We start from the raw sequence: 22260 nt of genomic DNA, 5'->3' as shown, positions 1-22260 counted from the left end.
TCTCAATAGATGCAGAGAAAGCCTTTAACAAAACTCAACATCCATTTATGATAAAAACCGTCCAGAAAGAAGGCATAGAAGGAACATACCTCAACATAATAAAAGCCATATATGATAAACCCACACCAAACATTATCCTCAATGGCAAAAAATTGAAATCATTTCCCCTAAAGTGAGGAACAGGACAAGAGTGCTCACTCTCACCACTACTATTCAACATAGTTTTGGAAGTTTTATCCACAACACTCAGAGAAGAAAAGGAAATAAAGGAATCTAGATTGGAAAAGAAGAAGCAAAACTCTCATCTTTTGCAGATGACACGATCCTCTACATAGAAAATGCTAAAGACACCATGAGAAAATTACTAGAGCTAATCAATGAATATAGTAAATTTGCAGGATATAAAATTAATACACAGAAATCTCTTGCATTCCTATACACTAACAATGAGAAAACAGAGAAATTAAGGAAACAATCGCATTCACCACTGTGATGAAATGAATAAAATACTTAGGAATAAATCTACATAAAGAAACAAAAGACCTATACATGGAAAGCTATAAAACAGTGATGAAGGAAATCAAAGATGACACAAATAGATGGAGAAATATACCATGTTCATGGATCAGAAGAATCAATATACTGAAAATGAGTATACTGCTCAAAGCAATCTATAGATTCAGTGCAATCCCTATCAAGCTCCAACAACATTTTTTCCACAAAACTAAAATAATTTCACAATCTGTATGGAAATTAAAAAAAAAAAAACACCCTCGAATAGCCAAAGCAATCTTGAGAAATAAGAATGGAACTGGAGGAATCAACCTGCCTGACTTCAGACTATACTACAAAGCTGTACAGTCATCAAGATAGTATTGTACTGGTACAAAGCCAGAAATATAGATCAGTGGAACAAAATAGAAAGCCCAGTGATAAACCCATGCACCTGCGGACACCTTATCTTTGACAAAGGAGGCAAAAATATACAGTGGAGTAAACACAATCTCTTTAACAAATGGTGCTGAGAAAAGTAGTCAACCATCTATAAAAGAAGGAAACTAGAACACTTTCCAACACCATACACAAAAGTAAACTCAAAATGGATTTAAGATCTAAATATAAGATCAGAACCTATAAAACTCCTCCAGGAAAACATAGGCAAAACACTCTTTGACATAAATCACAGCAAGATCCTCTATGACCTACCTCACAGAGTAATGGAAATAAAAGCAAAAATAAACAAATGAGACCTAATTAAACGTAAAAGCTGTTGCACAACGAAGAAAATTCTAAGCAAGGTGTCTGCCTTCAGAGGGGGAGAAAATAATAGCAAACAAAGCAACTGACAAAGAACTAACCTCAAAATGATAGAAACAACTCATGCAGCTCAATACCAGGAAAACAACCCAATCCAAAAATGAGCCAAAGCACTAAGCAGACACTTTTCCAAAGAAGACATACAGATGGCTAACAAACACATGAAAAAGTGCTCAGCATCACTCATTGTCAGAGAACTACAAATCAAAACCACAATGAGGTACCATCTCATGCCAGTCATAATGGCTGCTATCTAAAAGTCTAATGCAGGAGAAAGTGTGGAGAAAAGGGAACCCTCTTACACTGTTGGTGGGAATGCAAACTACTACAACCACTATGGGTAACAGTGTGGAGATTCCTTAAAAAAAAAAAAAAAGAAAACAGATCTGCCGTATGACCAAGTAATCCCACTGCTGGGCATACCCGTTGAAGAAAACAGAATTGAAAGAGACGCATGTACCCCAATGTTCATCAAAGCACAGTTTACAATAGCTAAGACATGGAGCCAACCTAGATGTCCATCAGCAGACGAATGGATAAGAAAGTAGTGGTAAATATGCACAACAGAATAATACTCAGCTATTAAAAAGACTGCATTGGAATCAGTTCTAATGAGGTGTATGAAACTGGAGCCTATTATACAGAGTGATATAAGTCAGAAAGAAAAACACCGATACAGTATATTAATGCATATATAAGGAATTTAGAAAGATCCCATACACGAGACAGCAAAAGAGACACAGATATAAAGAACAGATTTTTAGTCTCTGTGGGAGAAGGTGAGGGGGGATGATTTGAGAGAATAGCATTGAAACATGTATATTACCATATGTGAAATAGATCACCAGTCCAAGTTCAACGCATGAAACAGGGCACTCAAAGCTGGTGCACTGGGACAATGCAGAGGGGTGGGATAGGGAGGGAGGTGGGAGGGGGGTTCGGGATGGGGGTACACCCATGGCTGATTCATGTCAATGTATGGCAGAAACCACCACAATATTGTAAAGTAATTAGCCTCCAATTAAAATTAAAAAATTAAATTAAAAATTAATTAAAAGAAATTTGTTGTTCAGTTGCCAAGTCATGTCCAACTCACTGCTACCCCATGGACTGCAACATGCCAGGCTATCCTGTCTCTCACCATCTCCCAGAGTTTGCCCAAGTTCATGTCCATTGAAACGGTGGTGCCACCCAACCATATCATCCTCTGTCACCGTCACCTTCCAGAGAAAAGGCAGTAGTTACCTACAAGGAGACCCTAACAAGTATCAACAGCTTCTGAAGAATATTTTTTAGGTCACAGTGGACTGGCACAACATATACAAAGTAATGAAAGGAAAAAAAAAAACTTGCAGGCAAGACTACTGTATCCAGGAAAAACATATTGCAGCCATAGTGTGATGTCCCTTCACACCTGTCATAACGGCTGTCAGGAAAAGGACATCATCAAGTGTTGTCAAAGATGTGGAGAAAAGGGAATCTATGTGCCACGGTTGGTGGGATTGTAAACTGGCAGAGTTGCTGTGAAAAAGAATGTGGAATTTCCTTTAAAAATTAAAACTAGAACTGCCATATGATCCAGCTAATCCACTACTGGGTATTTATTCATAGGAACCGAAAACACTAATCTAAAAAGATATATGCACTCCAGTGTTCACTGCAGCATTACACACAATAACCAAGGTTTGGAAGCCGCCTAAAGAGTCCACTGATATATACGTAGATAAAGAAGGCATTTTATATATACACACTATATGAACTATGACCAAGCCATAAAATATGAAAGATTTCCATTTGCAACAAGGTGGATATGTCTAGGATGTATTTATTCTAAGAGATGTAGGTCAGATAGAAAAAGACAAATGCCACATGATTTCACTTATTTGTGGAATCTAAAAATCAAAGGAAAACAGGCTCATACAGATACAGAAAATTAGTGAGTTGCAAGAAAGGAGGTTGGCAAAATAGATACAGGGGATTTTAAAGTACAAACTCCAGTTATGTAATAAGGAAGCCAGGGGGATATAATATACAGCATACAGAATATGGTCAATAATATTGTAGTAAATTTGTTAGAAAATATTGTTACTAGACATATTGTTAGTCATTTTATAATGTATGTAAAAGTAAAATCATTCTGTAGCCCATTTGAAGCTAACATACTGTTATACATCCAACATTTCAATAAGAAATTCATTTAAAAAAGGATGAAGGGGCATATTGAACAAGTGGTAGTAGCATAGTGTTTATGGAGACAAATAGCTTGCAAGTTTCAAATATCTGTCAGTTTTAAAATTCTGTAAATTGTTCTGAGTATTCTTTTCTTTTTATTCTTATTTTAAAATCCAAAGTAATATTTGATTGTATTAACATGTTAAATTTAAAGATTATATTTGTACTTTACTCTTTGACCTCTGTACTTCATATAGAAAAAATTGGATGTTCTCAACCACCTCAAATAGACCATGGGACCGTTAACTCATCTAGCTCTTCAGAAGAAAGGAGAGAAATACGTGAACAAAGGCTGTATGCACATGGCACGAAGTTAAGTTATACTTGTAAAGAAGGCTTCGAGATACCTGAAAATAATGTGATAATATGCCACATGGGAAAGTGGAGCTCTCCACCTCAGTGTGTAGGTGAGGACACTAGGCAAACCAAAATCTATTTTCAGTACCATTCATTAAAACTAATCAATTGTCATCAAAGTCATGAGACTCGATCCATTAGATTTCTAAATACATCAAGTAACTTATCTATTTATAGGTCATTTATGTATTAAAATAAAATGTATATATTTATATATTAAATCAAATTTGACATATAAAATTAATCATTTTTGTTATTAATATTGTTTGTTCTATAGAGAATCGCTTTTCAATCTGGCAATTATTTTGTATTAGCCCTGGATATGCAATAAAACCAAACCTAACTATTTATATTAGTAAACCTATTTATATTCCTATCTATTTAAGTTTCAAAAAATGTCCTATGTCTTCCCTAAAATGTCCCTTTTAATTTCTTACAATATATAGTACGTTTCCTAAGATGATGTGTGGAGTCTCAATGTGTTTTTCTTTCATTATTCATGACTGGTTAGAGAAGCACTGATGGTTTCTTTCATATATTGGAAATTTCAGTTTCAAGTTCTTGCTCAAGTGGACACACACCAGAATGGTAATTTTAGGAAAAATTTGTGCATTTGCCTCCCATGTCATGGAAGTTCCTGTATAAGGATTTATTATTTTCAAGTAACACTACCAACTATGTTGACCAGTACATCAAATTAAATTTCAAAGATAGCAAAACATGAATTCATTCTTTCATGTCTTCCCAGGACTTCCCTGTGGAGTTCCACCTTATATTGAGAATGGTGTTGTATCTCACAAGAACGACAGTTACCAATATGGAGAAGAAGTTACTTATGACTGTGATGAAGGGTTTGGAACTGATGGACCTGCATCTATAAGATGTTTAGGGGGGCAATGGTCTCGTCCACAAGATTGCATAAGTATAGTATTTTTCCTTTTATTCTAAAGCTGACAAATATCTTTTAATTCAAAGCATAAATGGCCAAAATATGAAATTAAGCAGTAATTGTAGAATTTAACAAAGTATCTATGAAAAGTTCTGAATTCTGGTAGAGAATTAATAACCCTAGAAATAATAAAAGTTTGATTTGTTGTTGTAGTTCAGTCATTCAGTCGTTTCTGACTCTTTGTGACCCTATGGACTGTAGCAAGCTAGGCATCCCTGTCCTTCACCGTCTCCTGGTGTTTGCTTAAACTAATGTCCATTGAATTGGTGATGCCATTCAACCATCTCATCGTTTGCTGTCCCCTTCTCCTCCTGCCCTCAATCTTTCCCAGCATCAGGGTCTTTTCCAATATGTTGGCTCTTCGTATCAGGTGAACAAAGTATTGGAGCTTCAGCTTCAACATCAGTCCTTCGAATGAATATTCAGGGTCGATTTCTTTTAGGACTGACTGCTTTGATCTTGCAGTCCAAGGTACTCTCAAGAGTCTTCTCCAGCACCATAGTTCGAAAGTATCAATTCTTTGGAACTCGGCCTGACTCTTCTGAACTGTCCAACTCTCAAATCATACATGACTGTTGAGGTTTGTCATAGCTTTTCTTCCAAGGAGCAAGCATCTTTTAATTTCATGGCTTCAGTGACCATCCACAGTGCTTTTAGAGCCCGAGAAAACGAGGTCTGTCACTGTTTCCATTTCCCCCCCCTCTATTTGCCATGAAGTGATTGGACCAGATGCCATGATCTCCATTTTTTGAATGTTGAGTTTTAAGCCAGCTTTTTCAGTCTCTTCTTCCACCTTCACCAAGAGGCCCTTTAGTTCGTCTTTACTTTCTGCCATTAAGGCGGTGTCATCTGAGGCATAGCTGAGGTTATTGGTATTTCTCCTGGCAATCTTGATGCCAGCTGGAGCTTCATCCAGCCAGACATTTTGCATGATGTGCTCTGCATTTAAGTTAAATAAGCGGGATGACAATATACACCCTTGAAGTACTCTTTTTCCAATTTTGAGCCAGTCAATTGGCCATGTACGGATCTAACTGATACTTCTTCACCTGCATAGTTTTCTCAGGAGGAAGGTAAGATGGTCTGGTATTCCCATCTCTTCAAGAAGTTTCCACAGTTTGTTGTGATCTACACAATCAAGTGCTTTAGTGTAGTCAATGAAGCAGAAGTAGATGTTTTTCTGGAATTCCCTTGCTTTTTTTGTCATCCAATGGAGGCTGGCAATTTGATAACTCTGAACGATCTCTTTCTCATCATCTTGGGTGCAGTTTGAACATCCTCTGATATACATCTCAGATTTCTGGTCTCTGTTCCTGTACTATGGCTGAACTCTGCTCTTATCACTACTCAATTTGTTGTTAATTTGTCAATCATCTCTTTGTAATATGCAGTTTTCTAAGACATTTAACATAACTCAAGGTAACATTTTGATAAAAGCAAAAAATAGAAACATTCATAATTTAGGTGGGCTGTCATGGGAGAAGAGAATTTAAATATAAGAAGTATCCAGCTCTACCTCTTAGAATGTCACCATTCCCATAATGTATTTTTGATAATATAGAGATGGTCAAGCGTGACTAAATCAAGATTTCTGACATTTGTCTCAAGGTATAAGAGAAATGCTGTAGAATATTCGTTGGTTTGATATGTGACTTTATTTTCTCTAATATAATCAATATCACTATGAATCTTTAAAGATGTATTAAACAAATGCGTATTCTTTTTTCTTTCAGGCACAAATTGTGTTAACTTGCCCACCTTTGATGATGCTGTACTCATAGATCAGGAGAAGGATTCCTATAAGTCAGGAGAACAAGTGGCTTTTAAGTGTCTATCATATTATCAGTTGGATGGATCTAATACTATACAGTGTATGAAGAGCAAATGGATAGGAAGGCCAGCATGCAGAGGTACTTTGGTAAAATTTTAAAATGTATATAAGTATCTGAAGTAATATAATGCAGAAAATTGCCTCCACTATCATTAAATGGACATAGATTACTTTTAGGCCAGGTCAAAACCAGTTTTCCCAGTGTTTGGTGTTGTAGCCCAATAGTTCTCAAAGCACAGTCCTGGCAGAGCATTCTCAGCACATTCTGTAAACTGTTAGATATGCAAGCAGATTCACAGGCTCACTCAGACTTGTTGAATCTAAACCTCTGGGGCTGCAACTCGGACAATGTTTTGATGACTCCCAAGGAATTCTGTGTATATTTCAGTTTAGGACCCATGGCTACAGCCTCTTGCAGTTACAGCTTCTTCATCCCCTGAATCACAGTTAGGAATGCACATCATTGATGGTGGTGTCCTTAGCATTTGCCCCAAAATATAATTAAAGTATAGTTTTGTAAATTTACACTTTATTTTTCTAATATTTTTCCAGATATTCTGTTCAAATCTTTAATTAATCATCTTCTCTTTGCAACTATAGTATTCTTCAGAGTGTGTTAATTCTTGATCAAGTCTCCAAAGAAGAACCTCCTGTGTTTATATTCTGAAAGGCCCTAAAGTTATATCTCAAAAACAGGAGGAATGTAAACCAAATCTTGATGTCAAATGATACTTTTATTATGTTTTGCTTATGGTTTATAAATACATTTTGAATTTATATACTTTATAATTTTTATTTTACTAACCTCAAAAAGAGATTTCCAGGAAAACTCTTTTTTTTCAGTGCCCTAAAAATTGTGTATCACTTTTATAGTGAAGTATAGGGAAGAGATTTAAGATACAGAAGTTTAATTCATGCTGAAAAATATTGCTTTGTTTCCTTTCCCTTAACCTTACATATAAACTGATGACAATTAGCAGTCTTTCATGACAGATTAACTGTTCAATCAAAACAACCATGGAATGTATTTAACATTCTAATTCGTCCTTGCTGTTCATGATAATCATTAGATTAGATATACTTTTTTCCCTTTCTATTCAGATGTTTCCTGTGTGAATCCACCTCAAGTGGAAAATGCTATTATACAAAATCAGAAGTCTAGATATCAAAGTGGTGAGAGAGCACGTTACGAATGCATTGGGAATTATGACCTTTTTGGGGAAATAGATGTCGTATGTTTAAATGGAACTTGGACAAAACCACCTCAGTGCAAAGGTAGAGTATCTTACTCACCGTGTCCGCCCAATTTAGAGAATATAATAACAAACTATATTGAATCAAAATTAGGATGAAGTAGCCTTCTGGAATAATTTTTAGTTGCAAAAAAAAAAAAATAGTGCTCAAAATCCAGTTTTTTTGTGGTCCGATTATGTAATCTAACATGTTTATTGTATCACAGTGTTGACCAAATTTGAGCAGTTGGAATCATGGGACATTTCCTGTCTTAAAACATTAAGATAATCAGTTGTTTTCTGAAGATAAGTGTGTAAAAGATAACCATAGTTACATTTAACAGCACAAGAAATTCCACTTTGAGACATGGAATAAGCAGCTGGGGCCTGATCACAAAATCTGACATAGATGTGGGGAGCTGTACCTATGGATGATATTTAAAGGTAGGTTACTAGCTGAGTTCCAGCAGAGCTATTTAAAATCCTACAGGATGATGCTACAGTGCTACACTCATTACGTCAGCAAATTTGGGAAACCCAGCAGTAGTCACAGGAGTGGAAAAGGTCAATCGTCACCAATTCCCAAAAAGGGCAGTGCTAAACAATGTTCAGATCACCAGACAACTGCAGTCATCTCCCATGCTAGTAAGGTTATCTTCAATGTGAATAGCTGATTCCTTGAAAAACACCCTGAAACTGGGAAAGGTTGAAGGCAAACAGAGAAGGGGGTGACAGAAGATGAGATGTTTGGGTGACATCACTGATTCAATGGACATGAACTTAGGCAACTCCGGGAGAGGTCAGAGACCTGGAAACCTCGCATGAGCAGTCCGTGGGGCCACAAAGTGTTAGACACGACTTGGCGACTGAGCGATAACTAGCTGAACTCATTCAGGAAATGAGTGTACACATAAAAATAGAGTCTGAACTTGGTACTGGGACACTTCAGTGTTTAGAGATCAGACAGGATGGGAATCTAAACCAAGAAGTACATTCAGTTCAGTTCATTTCAGTTCAGTCGCTCAGTCGTGTCCAACTCTTTGCAACCCCATGAATTGTAGCACGCCAGGCCTCCCTGTCCATCACCAACACTTGGAGTTCACTCAAGCTCATGTCCATCAAGTCGGTGATGCCATCCAGCCATCTCATCCTCTGTTGTCCCCTTCTCCTCCTGCCCCCAATCCCACCCAGCATCAGGGTCTTTTCCAATGAGTCAGTTCTTTGCATGAGGTGGTCAAAGTATTGGAGTTTCAGCTTCAGAATAATCAGTCCTTCCAGTGAGCACCCAGGACTAATCTCCTTTAGGATGGACTGGTTGGATCTCCTTGCAGTCCAAGGGACTCTCAAGTGTCTTCTAAAACATCACATTTCAAAAGCATCAATTCTTTGGCACTCAGATTTCTTCACAGTCCAGCTTTCACATCCATACATGACCACTGAGAAAACCATAGCCTTGACTAGATGGACCTTTGTTGGCAAAGTAATATCTCTGCTTTTCAATATACTATCTAGATTGGCCATAACTTTTCTTCCAAGGAGTAAGCGTCTTTTAATTTCATGGCTGCAGTCACCATCTGCAGTGATTTTGGAGCCCCCAAAAATAAAGTCTGAGACTGCTCCACTGTTTCCCCATCTATTTGCCATGAAGTGATGTGACCGGATGCCATGACCTTAGGTTTCTGAATGTTGAGCTTTAAGCCAACTTTTTCACTCTCCAATTTCACTTTCATCAAGAGGCTTTTAGTTCCTCTCCACTTTCTGCCATAAGGGTGGTGTCATCTGCATATCTGAAGTTATTGATATTTCTGCTGGCAATCTTAATTCCAGCTTGTGCTTCTTCCAGCCCAGCGTTTCTCATGATGTACTCTGCATAGAAGTTAAATAAGCAGGGTGACAATATACAGCCTTGTCCTATTTGAAACCAGTCTATTATTCCATGTACATTAGCCACTTCTAACTTTTCAAGTTAACTTTTGCCTGGTGTGTAATTTTTGCAATCTCCGCTTGAACATATTTTCATGTTTGAAGCGACTTTTGTTTTAGACAACATACATCTGAGTCTTGTTTAGGTGTCTACCCTGCCATTTTTAGGTTTTTAATTGATGTATTTAGGACCATTTATATTTTGCGAAACTTATTAACTATTAAGGACAGTCTGCCATTTTCTTATTTGTTTTGTGTGTGTTTCCTTCAATTCTCAACGTTTTTCTTTTCTTGACTGTCTTGTGGATTTTTGAACATTATAAAATAATTTGACTTGGATCTGCATTGTTTTTGAGTATATGTCTTTACATGGTTTTCTTAGTCTCTCTAGGTATTAAGATACACATAGGTAGTTTATCCAGAGAAGGCAATGGCACCCCAGTCCACTATTGCCTGGAAAATCCCAGGGACAGGAGAGCTTTATGGGCTGCCAACTTTGGGGTCGCACAAAGTCGGATATGACTGAAGTGACTTAGCAGCAGCAGCAGGTAGTTTATCACTCCCTACTGTTGCTGACATTTTACCACCTCAGATGAAAGGTGGAATGCTTGCTTCCATTTAGACTTATTGGTTCTCTCAACATTTTTAACATAAATGTCTGTAGTATCCTCTCTATATACATTGAGCACCATATCAGATGACAGTTTTGTACAACTATAATAAAATCAGCAGGAAAATCATCAGTCAGTCAGTTCAGTCACTCAGTCATGTCCGACTCTTTGCGATCCCATGAATCGCAGCACGCCAGGCCTCCCTGTCCATCACCAACTCCCAGAGTTCACTCAGATTCACGTCCATCAAGTCAGTGATGCCATCCAGCCATCTCATCCTCTGTCATCCCCTTCTCCTCCTGCCCCCAATCCCTCCCAGCATCAGAGTCTTTTCCAATGAGTCAACTCTTCGCATGAGGTGGCCAAAGTACTGGAGTTTCAGCTTTAGCATCATTCCTTCCAAAGAAATCCCAGGGAAATCATATTCTTATTATATTTACCTTTTTTTAAAAAAAACACAACTTCTTTTTCTACTTTGCTTTCTTTTGAAAAGTTCTTAAGTATAGTTCTGCTGGAGACAAATTCTCTCAGTTTTGCTTTGTTCAGGAAATTCTTTCTTTCTGCCATTAATTCAAAAGGATAGTTTATATGATATAGAATTTGGACTTGACAATTATTTTCATCCAGCTTTGGAAAAATTTTCTCACATCCTTCTGGCTCTATGCTCATTAATGAAATTTCCACTGATGCTTGAATCTTTTTTTCCAAATATGTATTGCATAATATTTATCCCAAATAAGTATTGCATATCTATGAAGCTGCTGATGAGATTTTTTTCTGTAAGTTTCAGGAATTTGAACATGACATATCTTGTGTAACTTTTTACTTAGTTTTGGCATATATCCGATTAACACTGTTGTGCTCACTTCAGGTAAACAGAGAAGGGACTCAGCCACACATATGCATGTGAGCATTCTCACTCAAACTCCCTTCCTGTCAAATCTGCCACATTACACTCCAGAGTTCCCTGTGCTATACAATAGGCCCTTATTTGTCATCCACTTAAAAAATAGCAGTGTGTTCATGTCCACCCAAATTCCCTAACTGTCTCTTCTCCCATCATTCCCCCTGGCAACCATAAATTCCTTCTCTAAGTCTGTGAGTCTGTTTCTGTTCCACAAATGAGTTTGTTTGCAAAATTTCTTTTAAGATTCCATATATAGGGGATGTCTTACAATTTTTCTCCTTCTCTAACTTCACTCAGTATAACACTCTCTAGGCCCATCCATATTTTTGCAAATGACATTATTCCATTCTTTTAGTGGATGAGTAATATTCCATTGTATATGTACCACATCTTCTTTACCCGTTTCTCTGTTGATGGACATTTAGGTTGATTCCATATCATGACTATTGTAAATAGTGCTTCAATGAACATTAGGGTGTGTGTTTCCTCTTAGACCAAGTTTTTGACCAGATCCATGCCCGGGGCAAGATTGCAAGGTCATATGGTAGCTCTATTTTTAGTTTTCAAAGGAGCATAAATACTTGTCTCCATAGTGGCTGTCTCAACTAACAGTGTAGGAGGGTTACCTTCTCTTCACATACTCGCCAGCCAGCATAGCTCTTTGGACTCATGTTGAGGGATATCATGCTGTAGTTTTGATTTGAATCTCTCTAATAATTAGTGATATGAACATCTTTTCATGGGTGTCTTGCCCATCTGAATGTCTTCTTTGGAGAATAAACCTAAGGAGACAGAAGATCTGTAATCTGAAAACTGTAGTATGCTAATGAAAGAAATTAAAGACAAAAACAGATAGAAGGATATACCATTATCTTCAATTAGAAAAACCAATATTGTCAAAATGACTGTACTACCAAAAGCAATCTACAGATTTAGTGCAATCCGTATGTAATTGCCAATGGCAATTTTTCACAGAACTAGGAAAAAAAAAAACACCTTAAAATTTGAATGGAGACACAAAAGACCAAAAATAGACAAAGCAATCTTGAGAAAGAAAAATGGAACTGGAGGAATGGCACTGCCTGACTTCAGACTATACGACAAAGCTCCTCACATTAAAAAAAAATACTCATTATGACATCAAGACTTAATGAATCAGTGAATTGAAATGGACAGGAATGGGCAAACAATTCAGATGACCATTATATCTACTACTATGGGCAAGAATTCCTTAGGAGAAATGGAGTAGCCTTCACAGCCAACGAAACAAACTGAAATACAGTACTTGGGTGCATTCTCAAAAACGACAGAATTATCCCCATTGATTTCCAAGGCAAGTCACTTAAAATCACAGTAATCCAAGTCTATGCTCCACCCACTAATGTCAAAGTATATGAAGTTGACTGGTTCTATGAAGACTTATATTACATTTTAGATCAAAACATCAAAACCAAAAAATCTGCTTTTCATACAGGGAACTGGAATGCAAAGGTATGAATAAAAAGATACCTGGAGTAACAGGCAAGTTTGACCTTGGAGTGCAAAATGAAGCAGGGAAAGGCTAAAATAGTTTTGACAAGAGAAGACATGGGTCATAGCAAACACCCTCTTCAAAATACAAGAGACAATTCTACACATGAACATCACAAGATGGTCAGTACTGAAATCCGAATGATTATATTCTTTGCAGTCAAAGATAGAGAAGCTCTATACAGTTGGCAAAACCAAGACTGGAAGCTGACTGTGGCTCAGATCATGAGGTCCTTATTGTGAAATTCAGATTTGAATTGAAGAAAGCAGGGAAAACCACTAGGCCATTTGGGTCTTTTATGATTATATAGCAGAAAGGATAAAAATATTTAAGGGATTAGATCTGAGAGAGTGCCTGAAGAACTAGGGATAGAGGTTTGTAACTTTGTACAGGAGGTAGTGAGCAAAACCATCCCCAAGAAGCAGAAATGCAACAATGCTAAATGGCTTTCTAAGAAGGCCTTATACGAGATGAAAATAGAAGAGAAGCAAAGCGCAAAGGAGAAAAGGAAAATATACCCATCTGAATGCAGAATCCAAAAGAATAGCAAGGACAGATATGAAAGCCTTGTTAAGTGAGCAATGCAAAAAACTAGGGAAAGCAATACAATGAGGGCAGACTAGAGATGTCTTCAAGAAAATTAGAGAGAGAAAGGGAACATTTCATGTAATGATGGGCACAGTAAAGGGCAGAAGGAGTATGCCCTACAAGTCACCTGGAGACAGAAATCCTGATGTGTGAAGTCAAGTGGGCATCACTACAAACAAAGCTAGTGGAGGTGATGGGATTCCAGCTGAACTATTTCCAATGCTAACAGATGATGCTGTGAAAGTACTGCACTTAATATTCCATCAAATTTGGAAAACTCAGCAGTGGCTATTGGGCTGAAAAAGTCAGATTTTATTCCAGTCTCTAGAAGGACAATGCCAAAGAAAGTTCATACTACCACAACATAACTGGGCTCATTTCACATGCTAGCAAGTTAATACTCAAAGTCCTTCAAGCTAAATTTCAACAACATGTGAACTGAGAACTTCTAGATGTACAAGCTAAATTTAGAAAGACAGTAGAACTAGAAATTAAATTGACAACATCCATTGGATCATAGGAAAAGGAAAGGGATTGAAGAAACACTCTGCTTCATTGACTACACTAAAATCTTTGACTGTGTGGATCACAACAAACTGTGGAAAATTCTTACAGAGATGGGAATACTTGACCACTGTGCCTGCCTCCTGAGAAACCTGTATGCAGGTAAAGAAGCAACAGTTAGAACCGGAATGGAACAACAAACTGGTTCAAAATTGGGAAAGGAGTGTGTCAAGGCTGTATATTATCACCCTGCTACTTTAAACATCACACAAAACACCAGGCTGGAAAAAGCACAAGCTGGAATCAAGATTGCCAGGAAAAATACCAATAACCTCAGATACACAGATGACATCATACTAATGGCAGAAAGCAAAGAGGAACTAAAGAGCCTCCTGATAATGGTGAAAGAGGAGATTGAAAAAGCTGGCTTAAAGCCATATTCAAAAAACGAAGATCATGGTATCGGGTTCCATCACTGTCTGTCAAAATGGGGAAAATGGAAACAGTGACAGACTTCATTCTTTTCAGCTTCACAATCACTGTGGATGCTGACTGCAGCCATGAAATTAAAAGACTCCTTGGAAGAAAAGCTATGAAAACCTTGACAGCATGGTAAGAAGCAGAGACATCACTTTACCAACAAAGGTTCATATTGTCAAAGTTATGGTTTTTCAAGCAGTAATATATGGATGTGAATGTTTGACCACAAAGAAGGCTGAGTACCAAAGAACTGATTTTTTGAACTGTGGTGCTGGAGAAGACTCTTGAGAGTCCCCTGGAATGCAAGGAGATCAAGCCAGTCAATCCTAAAAGAAATCAGTCCTGAATATTCATTGGAAGGACTGATGCTGAAGCTGAAGCTCCAGTATTTTGGCCACTTGATGAGAAGAGCTGACTCTTTGGAAAAATACCTGATATTGGAAAAGATTAAGTGCAGGAGGAGAAGGGACATTAGGGGATGAGATGGTTGGATGGCATGATCAACAGAATGGACATGACTTTGAACGAACTCTGGGAGTTAATGAAGGACTGGGAAGCCGGGCTTTCTACAATCCATGGGGTTGCAAAGAGTCAGAAACAATTGAGCGACTGAACAACACAACAGGAACTGATTATGATGTATCTTGACATTAAGTTCTTTGGCTCTGTCCCATTTGGAATTCACTGAGCAGTTTTAGCATGTAGCTGTTTCTTTGGTTAGTCGCTAAGTCATATGCCCTATTTGAGATATTATCAGCCATTATTTAAAAAGAAATTTTTTTTGGAATGTATTTCCTATACAATATAGTGTTGGTTTCACTGTACATCAAAATGAATCAGCTACACATATCCACATATCCACATATCCCCATTCTTTTGGATTTCCTTTACATTTAGACCATCAGAGAATGATGGCACAGGGAACTCAGCCATTATTTTTTTATCTCTTATTCTTTATTTTCAACTTCATGTTCAACCTTCTTTGCTATCTTCCACAGGTCCTTGAAGCTATGTCCATTTTCTTTTCAGTCTATTTTCAAGGTTAGTTAATATTCAAACTTCCTGATCATTCTGCCATCTGCAATATATTGTCAAACCATGTGGTTTTCTAATAATCTATTTTCTAGTTCTACCAATTGGACTAGATTTTTAAAAACCATCTTCCAATGATTTCAATATCTGTGTCATCTCAGTGTTGTCTTCTGTTGATTGCTTTTTTCTTTTGAGGTTTACCTGGTCTTTGGTCTGATAAATGATCTTCAACTGTATTCAGACATTTGAGCTTTTATATCTTAAGACTAAGGATGTTATTGGTCTCCTTCACTAATCAGGCCTCCATTACTGCCATGTAGGGTGCAAGTCCAAGGTTCCCACCTGGCCTCCTCTGACACCAGGAGAAAGGACAGAGGTTTCTTATTCAATCATTCAGCTCAGTTCGGTTCAGTCGCTCAGTCATGTCTGACTCTGCGATCCCAGGTATTGCAGCATGCCAGGCCTCCCTGTCCATCACCAATTCGGGGATTTCACTCAAACTCATGTCCATCGAGTCGGTGATGCCATCCAGCCATCTCATTCTCTGTCGTCCCCTTCTCCTTCTGTCCCTAGTCCCTCCCAGCATCAGGGTCTTTTGCAATGAGTTGACTCTTCACATGAGGTGGCCAAAGTATTGGAGTTTCAGCTTCAACATCAGTCCTTCCAATGAACACCCAGGACTGATCTCCATTAGGATGGACTGGTTGGACCTCCTTGCAGTCCAAGGGACTCTCAAGAGTTCTCTCATTATGTGGGTGGAAATAGGGGCTGCTTCCTTGGACCCTGTAGATCAAGGCATGGAAAGGATTGGTCTGAGGTTTCTGCCATCGTGTGTTTCTAGACTAAATCAGTCCAGTTCAGTCGCTCAGTTGTGTCTGACTCTTTGCAACTCCGTGGACTACAGCACACCAGGCTTTCCCATCCTTCACCAACTCCCAGAGCTTGACTAACCTCATGTCCATCAAGTCAATGATGCCATCCTACCATCTCATCCTCTGTTATCCCCTTATCCTTCTGCCTCCAATCTTTCCCAGCATCAGGGTTTTCTCCAGTCAGTTCTTTTCATCTGCTGGCCAAAGTATTGGAGCTTCAGCTTCATCATCAGTCCTTCCAATGAATATTCAGGACTGATTTCCTTTAGGATTGACTGGTTTGACCTCCTTGCATTTCAAGGGACTCTTAAGAGTCTTCTCCAACACCACAGTTCAAAAGCAACAATTTTTCGGTGCTCAGCTTTCTTTATAGTCCAACTCTCACGTCCATACATGATGACTGAAAAATCAGTTTTCACTAGGTGGAATTTTGTTGGTAAAATAATGTCTCTGCTTTTTGATATGTTGTCTAGGTAGGTCATAACTTTTTCTAAGGAACAAGTGTCTTTTAATTTCATGGCTGCAGTCACCATCTGCAGTGATTTTGGAGCCCCAAATAAAAGCTCTCACTGTTTCCATTGTTTCACCATCTGTTTGCTATGAAGTGATGGAACTGGATGCCATGACCTTAGTTCTCTGAATGTTGATTTTTTATATATATATACATTTTTTATTAATTTATTTTTTAAATTTTAAAATCTTTAATTCTTACATGCGTTCCCAAACATGAATGTTGATTTTTAAGCCAACTTTTCCACTCCCCTCTTTCACTTTCATTAGGAGACTCTTTAGTTCTTCACTTCCTGCCATAAGGGTGGTGCCATCTGCATATTTGAGGTTGTTGATATTTCTGCTGACAATATTGATTCCAGCTTGTGCTTCATCTGGCCTGGAATTTTGCATGATGTACTCTGCATATAAGTTAAGTAAGCAGGTGACAGTGTACAGACTTATGTGCTCCTTTCCTGATTTGGTACCAGTTTGTTCTTCCATGTCTGACTCTAACTGTGGCTTCTTGAACTGCATACAGATTCCTCAAGAGGCAGGTCAGGCGTTACCATCTATTTAATTTCCACAGTTTGCTGTGATCCACACAGTCTAAGGTTTTGGTGTAGTCAATAAAACAGAAGTGGATTTTTTGTGGAACTCTCTTGCTTTTCTGATGATCCAGTGGATGTTGGCAATTTGATCTCTGGTTTCTCTGCCTTTTCTGAATCCAGTTTGAACATCAGGAATCTCATGGGTCACGTAATGTTGAAGCCTAGCTTGGAGAAGTTTGAGCATTACTTTGCTAGTGTGTGAGATGAATGCAATTGTACGGTAGTTGTGACATTCTTTGGGATTGCCTTTCTTTGGGATTGGAATGAAAATTGACATTTTGCAGACCTTTGTTTACTGCTGAATTTGCTGGCATATTGAGTGCAGCACTTAAAGAGCATCATCTTTAGGATTTGAAATAGCTCAACTGGAATACCATCACCTCCACTAGCTTTGTTCACAGTGATGCTTCCTAAGGCCTACTTGACTTTGTATTTTAGGATGTCTGGCTCTAGGTGAGTGATCACACCTTTGTGGTTATCTGGGTCATGAAGATATTTTTGTATAGTTTTTCTGTGTATTCTGGCCACCTCTTCTTAATATCTTCTGCTTCTGTTAGGTCCATACCATTTTTGTTCTTTATAGTGCCCATCATTGCATGAAATGCCCTTGATATCTCTAATTTTCTTGAAAAGATCTCCAGTCTTTCCCATTCTATTGTTTTCCTCTATTTCTTTGCACTGATCACTGAGGAAGGCTTTCTTATCTCTCCTTGCTGTTCTTTGGAACACTGCATTTAAATCGTTTTTTCTTTCCTTTTCTCCTTTGCCTTTAGCATCTCTTCTTTTCTCAGCTATTTGTGAGGCCTCTTGAGGCAAACATTTTGCCTTTTTATGTTTCTTTCTATTGGGGATGATTTTGATCCATTCCTCCTGTATAAAGTCAGGAACCACTGTCCATAGTTGTTCAGGCATTCTGTCTTATCAGTCCCTTGAATCTATTTGTCTCTTCCACTCTAAATGTAAGGGATTTGATTTAGGTCGTGCCTGAATGTCTAGTAGTTTTCACATCTTTCTTCAATTTAAGTAAGAATTTGGCAACAAGGAGTTCATGATCTGAGCCACAGTCAGCTCCCAGTCTTGTTTTTTCTGACTGTATAGAGCTTCTCCATTTTGGCTGCAAAGAATATAATCAATTTGATTTTGGTATTGTCCATGTGTAGAGTTTTCCATGGACATTTGGTGATGTCCATGTGTAGAGTTTTCACTTGTGCTGTTGAAAGAAGGTGTTTGCTAGACCAGTGTGTTCTCTTGGCAAAACTCTGTTACTCTTTGCCCTGCTTCATTTTGTACTCTTAACTCCAAACTTGCCTGCCAGTCCAGATATCTCAACCTCGCACTTTTGCATTCCAGTCCAATATAATGAAAAAGACAGCTTTTTGCTTGCTAGTTCTAGAAGTCCTTGTATGTCTTCAGAAAACCATTCCACTTCAGCTTCTTCAATATTACTGTTCAGGGTATAGACCTGGATTACCGTGCTTCTCAATGGTTTGGCTTACAAATGAGCAGTAATCATTCTGTCATTCTTGAGATTGCATGCAGGCACTGCATTTCAGACTGTTTTGTTGGGTATCATGGCTACTCCATTTCTTCTTAGGGATTCTTGCTCACAGTCATAGATATACTAGTCATCTGAGTCAAATTCACCCATTTAAGTCCATTTTAGTTGGCTGATTTTTAAAATGCCGATGTTCACTCTTGCCATCTCCTGTTTGACCACTTCCAATTTGCCTTGATTCACGGACCTAACATTCCAGGTCCCTATGCAATAGTGCTCTTTACAGCATCAGACTTTACTTCCATCACCAGTCACACCCACAACTGGATGTTGTTTTGCTTTCTCTTCATCTCTTCATTCTTTCTGGAATTATTTCTCCACTGATCTCCTGCATATTGGGCACCTCCCCACCTGAGGAGTTCATATGTCAGTGTCCTATCTTTTGCCTTTTCATACTGTTCATGGGGTTCTCAAGGCAAGAATACTGAAGTGGTTTGGCATTCCCTTTCCAGTGGCCCACATTTTGTCAGAATCCTCCACCATGACCCGTCCAACTTGAAGGCCCTATATGGCATGGCTCAGAGTTTCATGGAGTTATACAAGGCGCTTATCCGTGTGATCAGATTGGTTAGTTTTCTGTGATTGTGGTTTTCATTCTGTCTGCCCTCTAATGGATGAGGATAACAGGCTTATGGAAGCTTCCTGATGAGACAGACTGACTCAGGATTAAACTGGGTCTTGGTCTGATGGAAGGGGCCATGCTCAGTAAATCTTTAGTTCAATTTTCTGTTGATGGGTGGGGTCGTGTTCCCTCCTTGTTTTTTGACCTGTGGCCAAACAGTGGTGGAGGTAAGGAGGATACTGGTGGCCTCCTTCCAAAGGTCTTATGCATGCACTGCTGCACTCAATGCCCCCAAACCTGCAGCAGGCCACCACTAGCCCATGCCTCTGCTGAAGACTCCTGGACACTGATGGGCAAGTCTGAGTCAGTCTCTTGTGGGGTCACTGGTTCTTTCTCCTGGGTTCTTTTGTGCACAAGGTTGGTTTGTGCACTCTAAGAGTCTGTTTCTGCTGTCTTGTGTAGGTTCTGGCAGCTCTGTGGTGGAGTTAATTGCCGCCTCCTCCAAGAGGGCTTATGCAATACAGAAGTCTCCTGCACCCAGAGCCCCTGCCCCTGTCGCAGTGCACTGCTCACCCGTACTTCTGCAGGAGACACTCAGACATAATTCTGGCTTAGTCTCTTTTGGGTCTCTGGGTCCTGGTGCACACAAGAAATTAGTGTGCACACTTAGTGTAGTATTTCTAGACTAATTAAGTATTGTGAAAACTATTTGTATCTGGATAGGCTACTCTTTTCTGGGTGTTTTCTTAAAGAGATCAACTGCTTCGTGAGACTTTCTTTCTTTCTGAACTTGTATCATTTCTGGGTTGCTATCTCAGTGGCCCATTCAGGGAACATAGAAGGCAAAATGAAACCCCCAAGGACTCTCTTCAGTGTAACTCTTTGAATCCCAAGGTCCCTAAGCAGATTGACTTACTACTTGTTTCACAGTCACCTGTGTTGGTTTTTATAATATGTTCAGGGCCTTTATTTGGCAGAAGGAATACTTAGCAGATGCTGTAAGCACAAATATTTTTACCTCATCTTGTCCAGAAATGGAAGCCAAAGTTTCCTTTCACAGGCACTGCCACATGTTGTATAAAAGGGTAATTTTTTTTTTTAATCTTAGCTCTTCATCTTCCCAGCATATACTCTGAAAGGAAACATGTTTGAACATCAGGACACTGCAAAGCAGACATATTCGTTAAAGTACTATATGTGCTTCCATGGTAGTAAAATAAGGTCTTAAAATGTGTGTTTCTGATTAAGTGATTAAAATTCCTTCTATAAAACATTTCTCTCATCAGAAATCTTAAGTTTTGATATGACATATTTGGCTGCATTTTTATTTTATTTGTTTAAAACTGTAGGAGTTGTCTTTGAATAAAGCAAACGCCATTATTTTTTAGACTCTAAAGGAAAATGTGGGCCTCCTCCACCAATAGACAATGGAGACATTACCTCACTCCTGCAATCAGTATATCCTCCAGGAATGATTGTTGAGTACCGGTGTCAGGCCTACTATGAACTTCAGGGAAACAGAAACGTAGTATGTCGGAATGGAGAGTGGTCAGAACCACCAAAATGCTTAGGTAAATGCTTTAAACTTCTCTTGGATCCTGGGATAGTCCTTGTACACAGCATAATGATTAACTGTTTATAATAGAGTTTTTATGGATTAAATAACAACCAGTTAATGCTTGCGCACCAAGGATTAATATCTGTATATAGAAATAAAGTTAGAAAACTTCATGTTCAAGCAACTATGGCTCCTTTATGAAAGCTCTTCATATGATAACTGACATTATGAATCTTATAACACTTAATGATTACACTAAACAAAGTATCTCATGCTTATAACATTAATTTTTAACTATGATGAAACCTACATTATACATTTCAAGTGTATTGGTTTGGAAAAGGTTTGAGGAAGAATTTTTGGATCAAAGTTCTTAAAACCCTGAAATTCTGTAGAAAATATTTGCATATTACTCAAAGGTTTATGTTTATTTTCTTTAATTTTAGAGGCATGTGTAATTTCAGAAGAAACAATGAGAAAACATCACATACAATTAAAATGGAAACACGATAAAAACTTTACTCCAAAACAGAGGATACTATTGAATTTACGTGTCGATATGGTTATCGTCCACGGACAGCACTACATACATTTCGAACAACTTGTCGGGAAGGAAAGGTGGTGTATCCTCAATGTGGATAGACTCAATGCAGTTGTAAAACTGAAATATGTACATGTATTCAGATTTTTCCTTATTAATTCAATTTTGTTTATTTTATCAATATTTTTTAACTCATCTTGAATCATAAATCAGATTTGTGTTAAATATTATGGGGACAGTGTAATTGAGAGATGGGTCCAATGAATCACTTCTTAAAAGTACCTCATTAAACTTGGCAAATCAAAATGTTATGTGTCCTGTTCATGAAACATTTACAGCAAGAAATGAGATTCAATCACTTCCATGCCTCCTTCCATCCATCAGTTTCCTAACTTTCTTAAAGCTTTCTCCATTACTTCTGAGGGTTTCTGAAACTCTGTTTTAGAAGACATGGGAAAAAGTGTGGAATGAAATGGAAAACATTCAACATATTGATAATATCACTTATCAAACATATAAAAGCAAACTATGTCATACTTATGTCAGCAATTAAATATAAGTAGTTTATCTTACTTTTG

At 38.1% G+C, this 22260-nt stretch overlaps 1 protein-coding gene across 1 annotated transcript in view; it reads left to right on the top strand.

The window, feature by feature from the left end:
• LOC106990096 (complement factor H) overlaps positions 1 to 21988 on the top strand; it is a 114280-nt gene extending 92292 nt beyond the window's left edge. The window contains 7 exon segments of the mRNA XM_060396304.1: positions 3747 to 3956; positions 4655 to 4828; positions 6589 to 6765; positions 7788 to 7961; positions 20972 to 21154; positions 21588 to 21650; positions 21653 to 21988. Coding sequence (XP_060252287.1) covers positions 3747 to 3956; positions 4655 to 4828; positions 6589 to 6765; positions 7788 to 7961; positions 20972 to 21154; positions 21588 to 21650; positions 21653 to 21783 — 1112 coding nt within the window. The 3' untranslated portion in view covers positions 21784 to 21988.
• The last annotated feature ends 272 nt before the right edge of the window (positions 21989 to 22260 follow it).

This window comes from Ovis aries, chromosome 12 (genome assembly GCF_016772045.2).
Source record: "Ovis aries strain OAR_USU_Benz2616 breed Rambouillet chromosome 12, ARS-UI_Ramb_v3.0, whole genome shotgun sequence".
Taxonomy (NCBI): Eukaryota; Metazoa; Chordata; class Mammalia; order Artiodactyla; family Bovidae; genus Ovis; species Ovis aries.
This window is presented reverse-complemented; position numbering and strand designations above follow the sequence as displayed.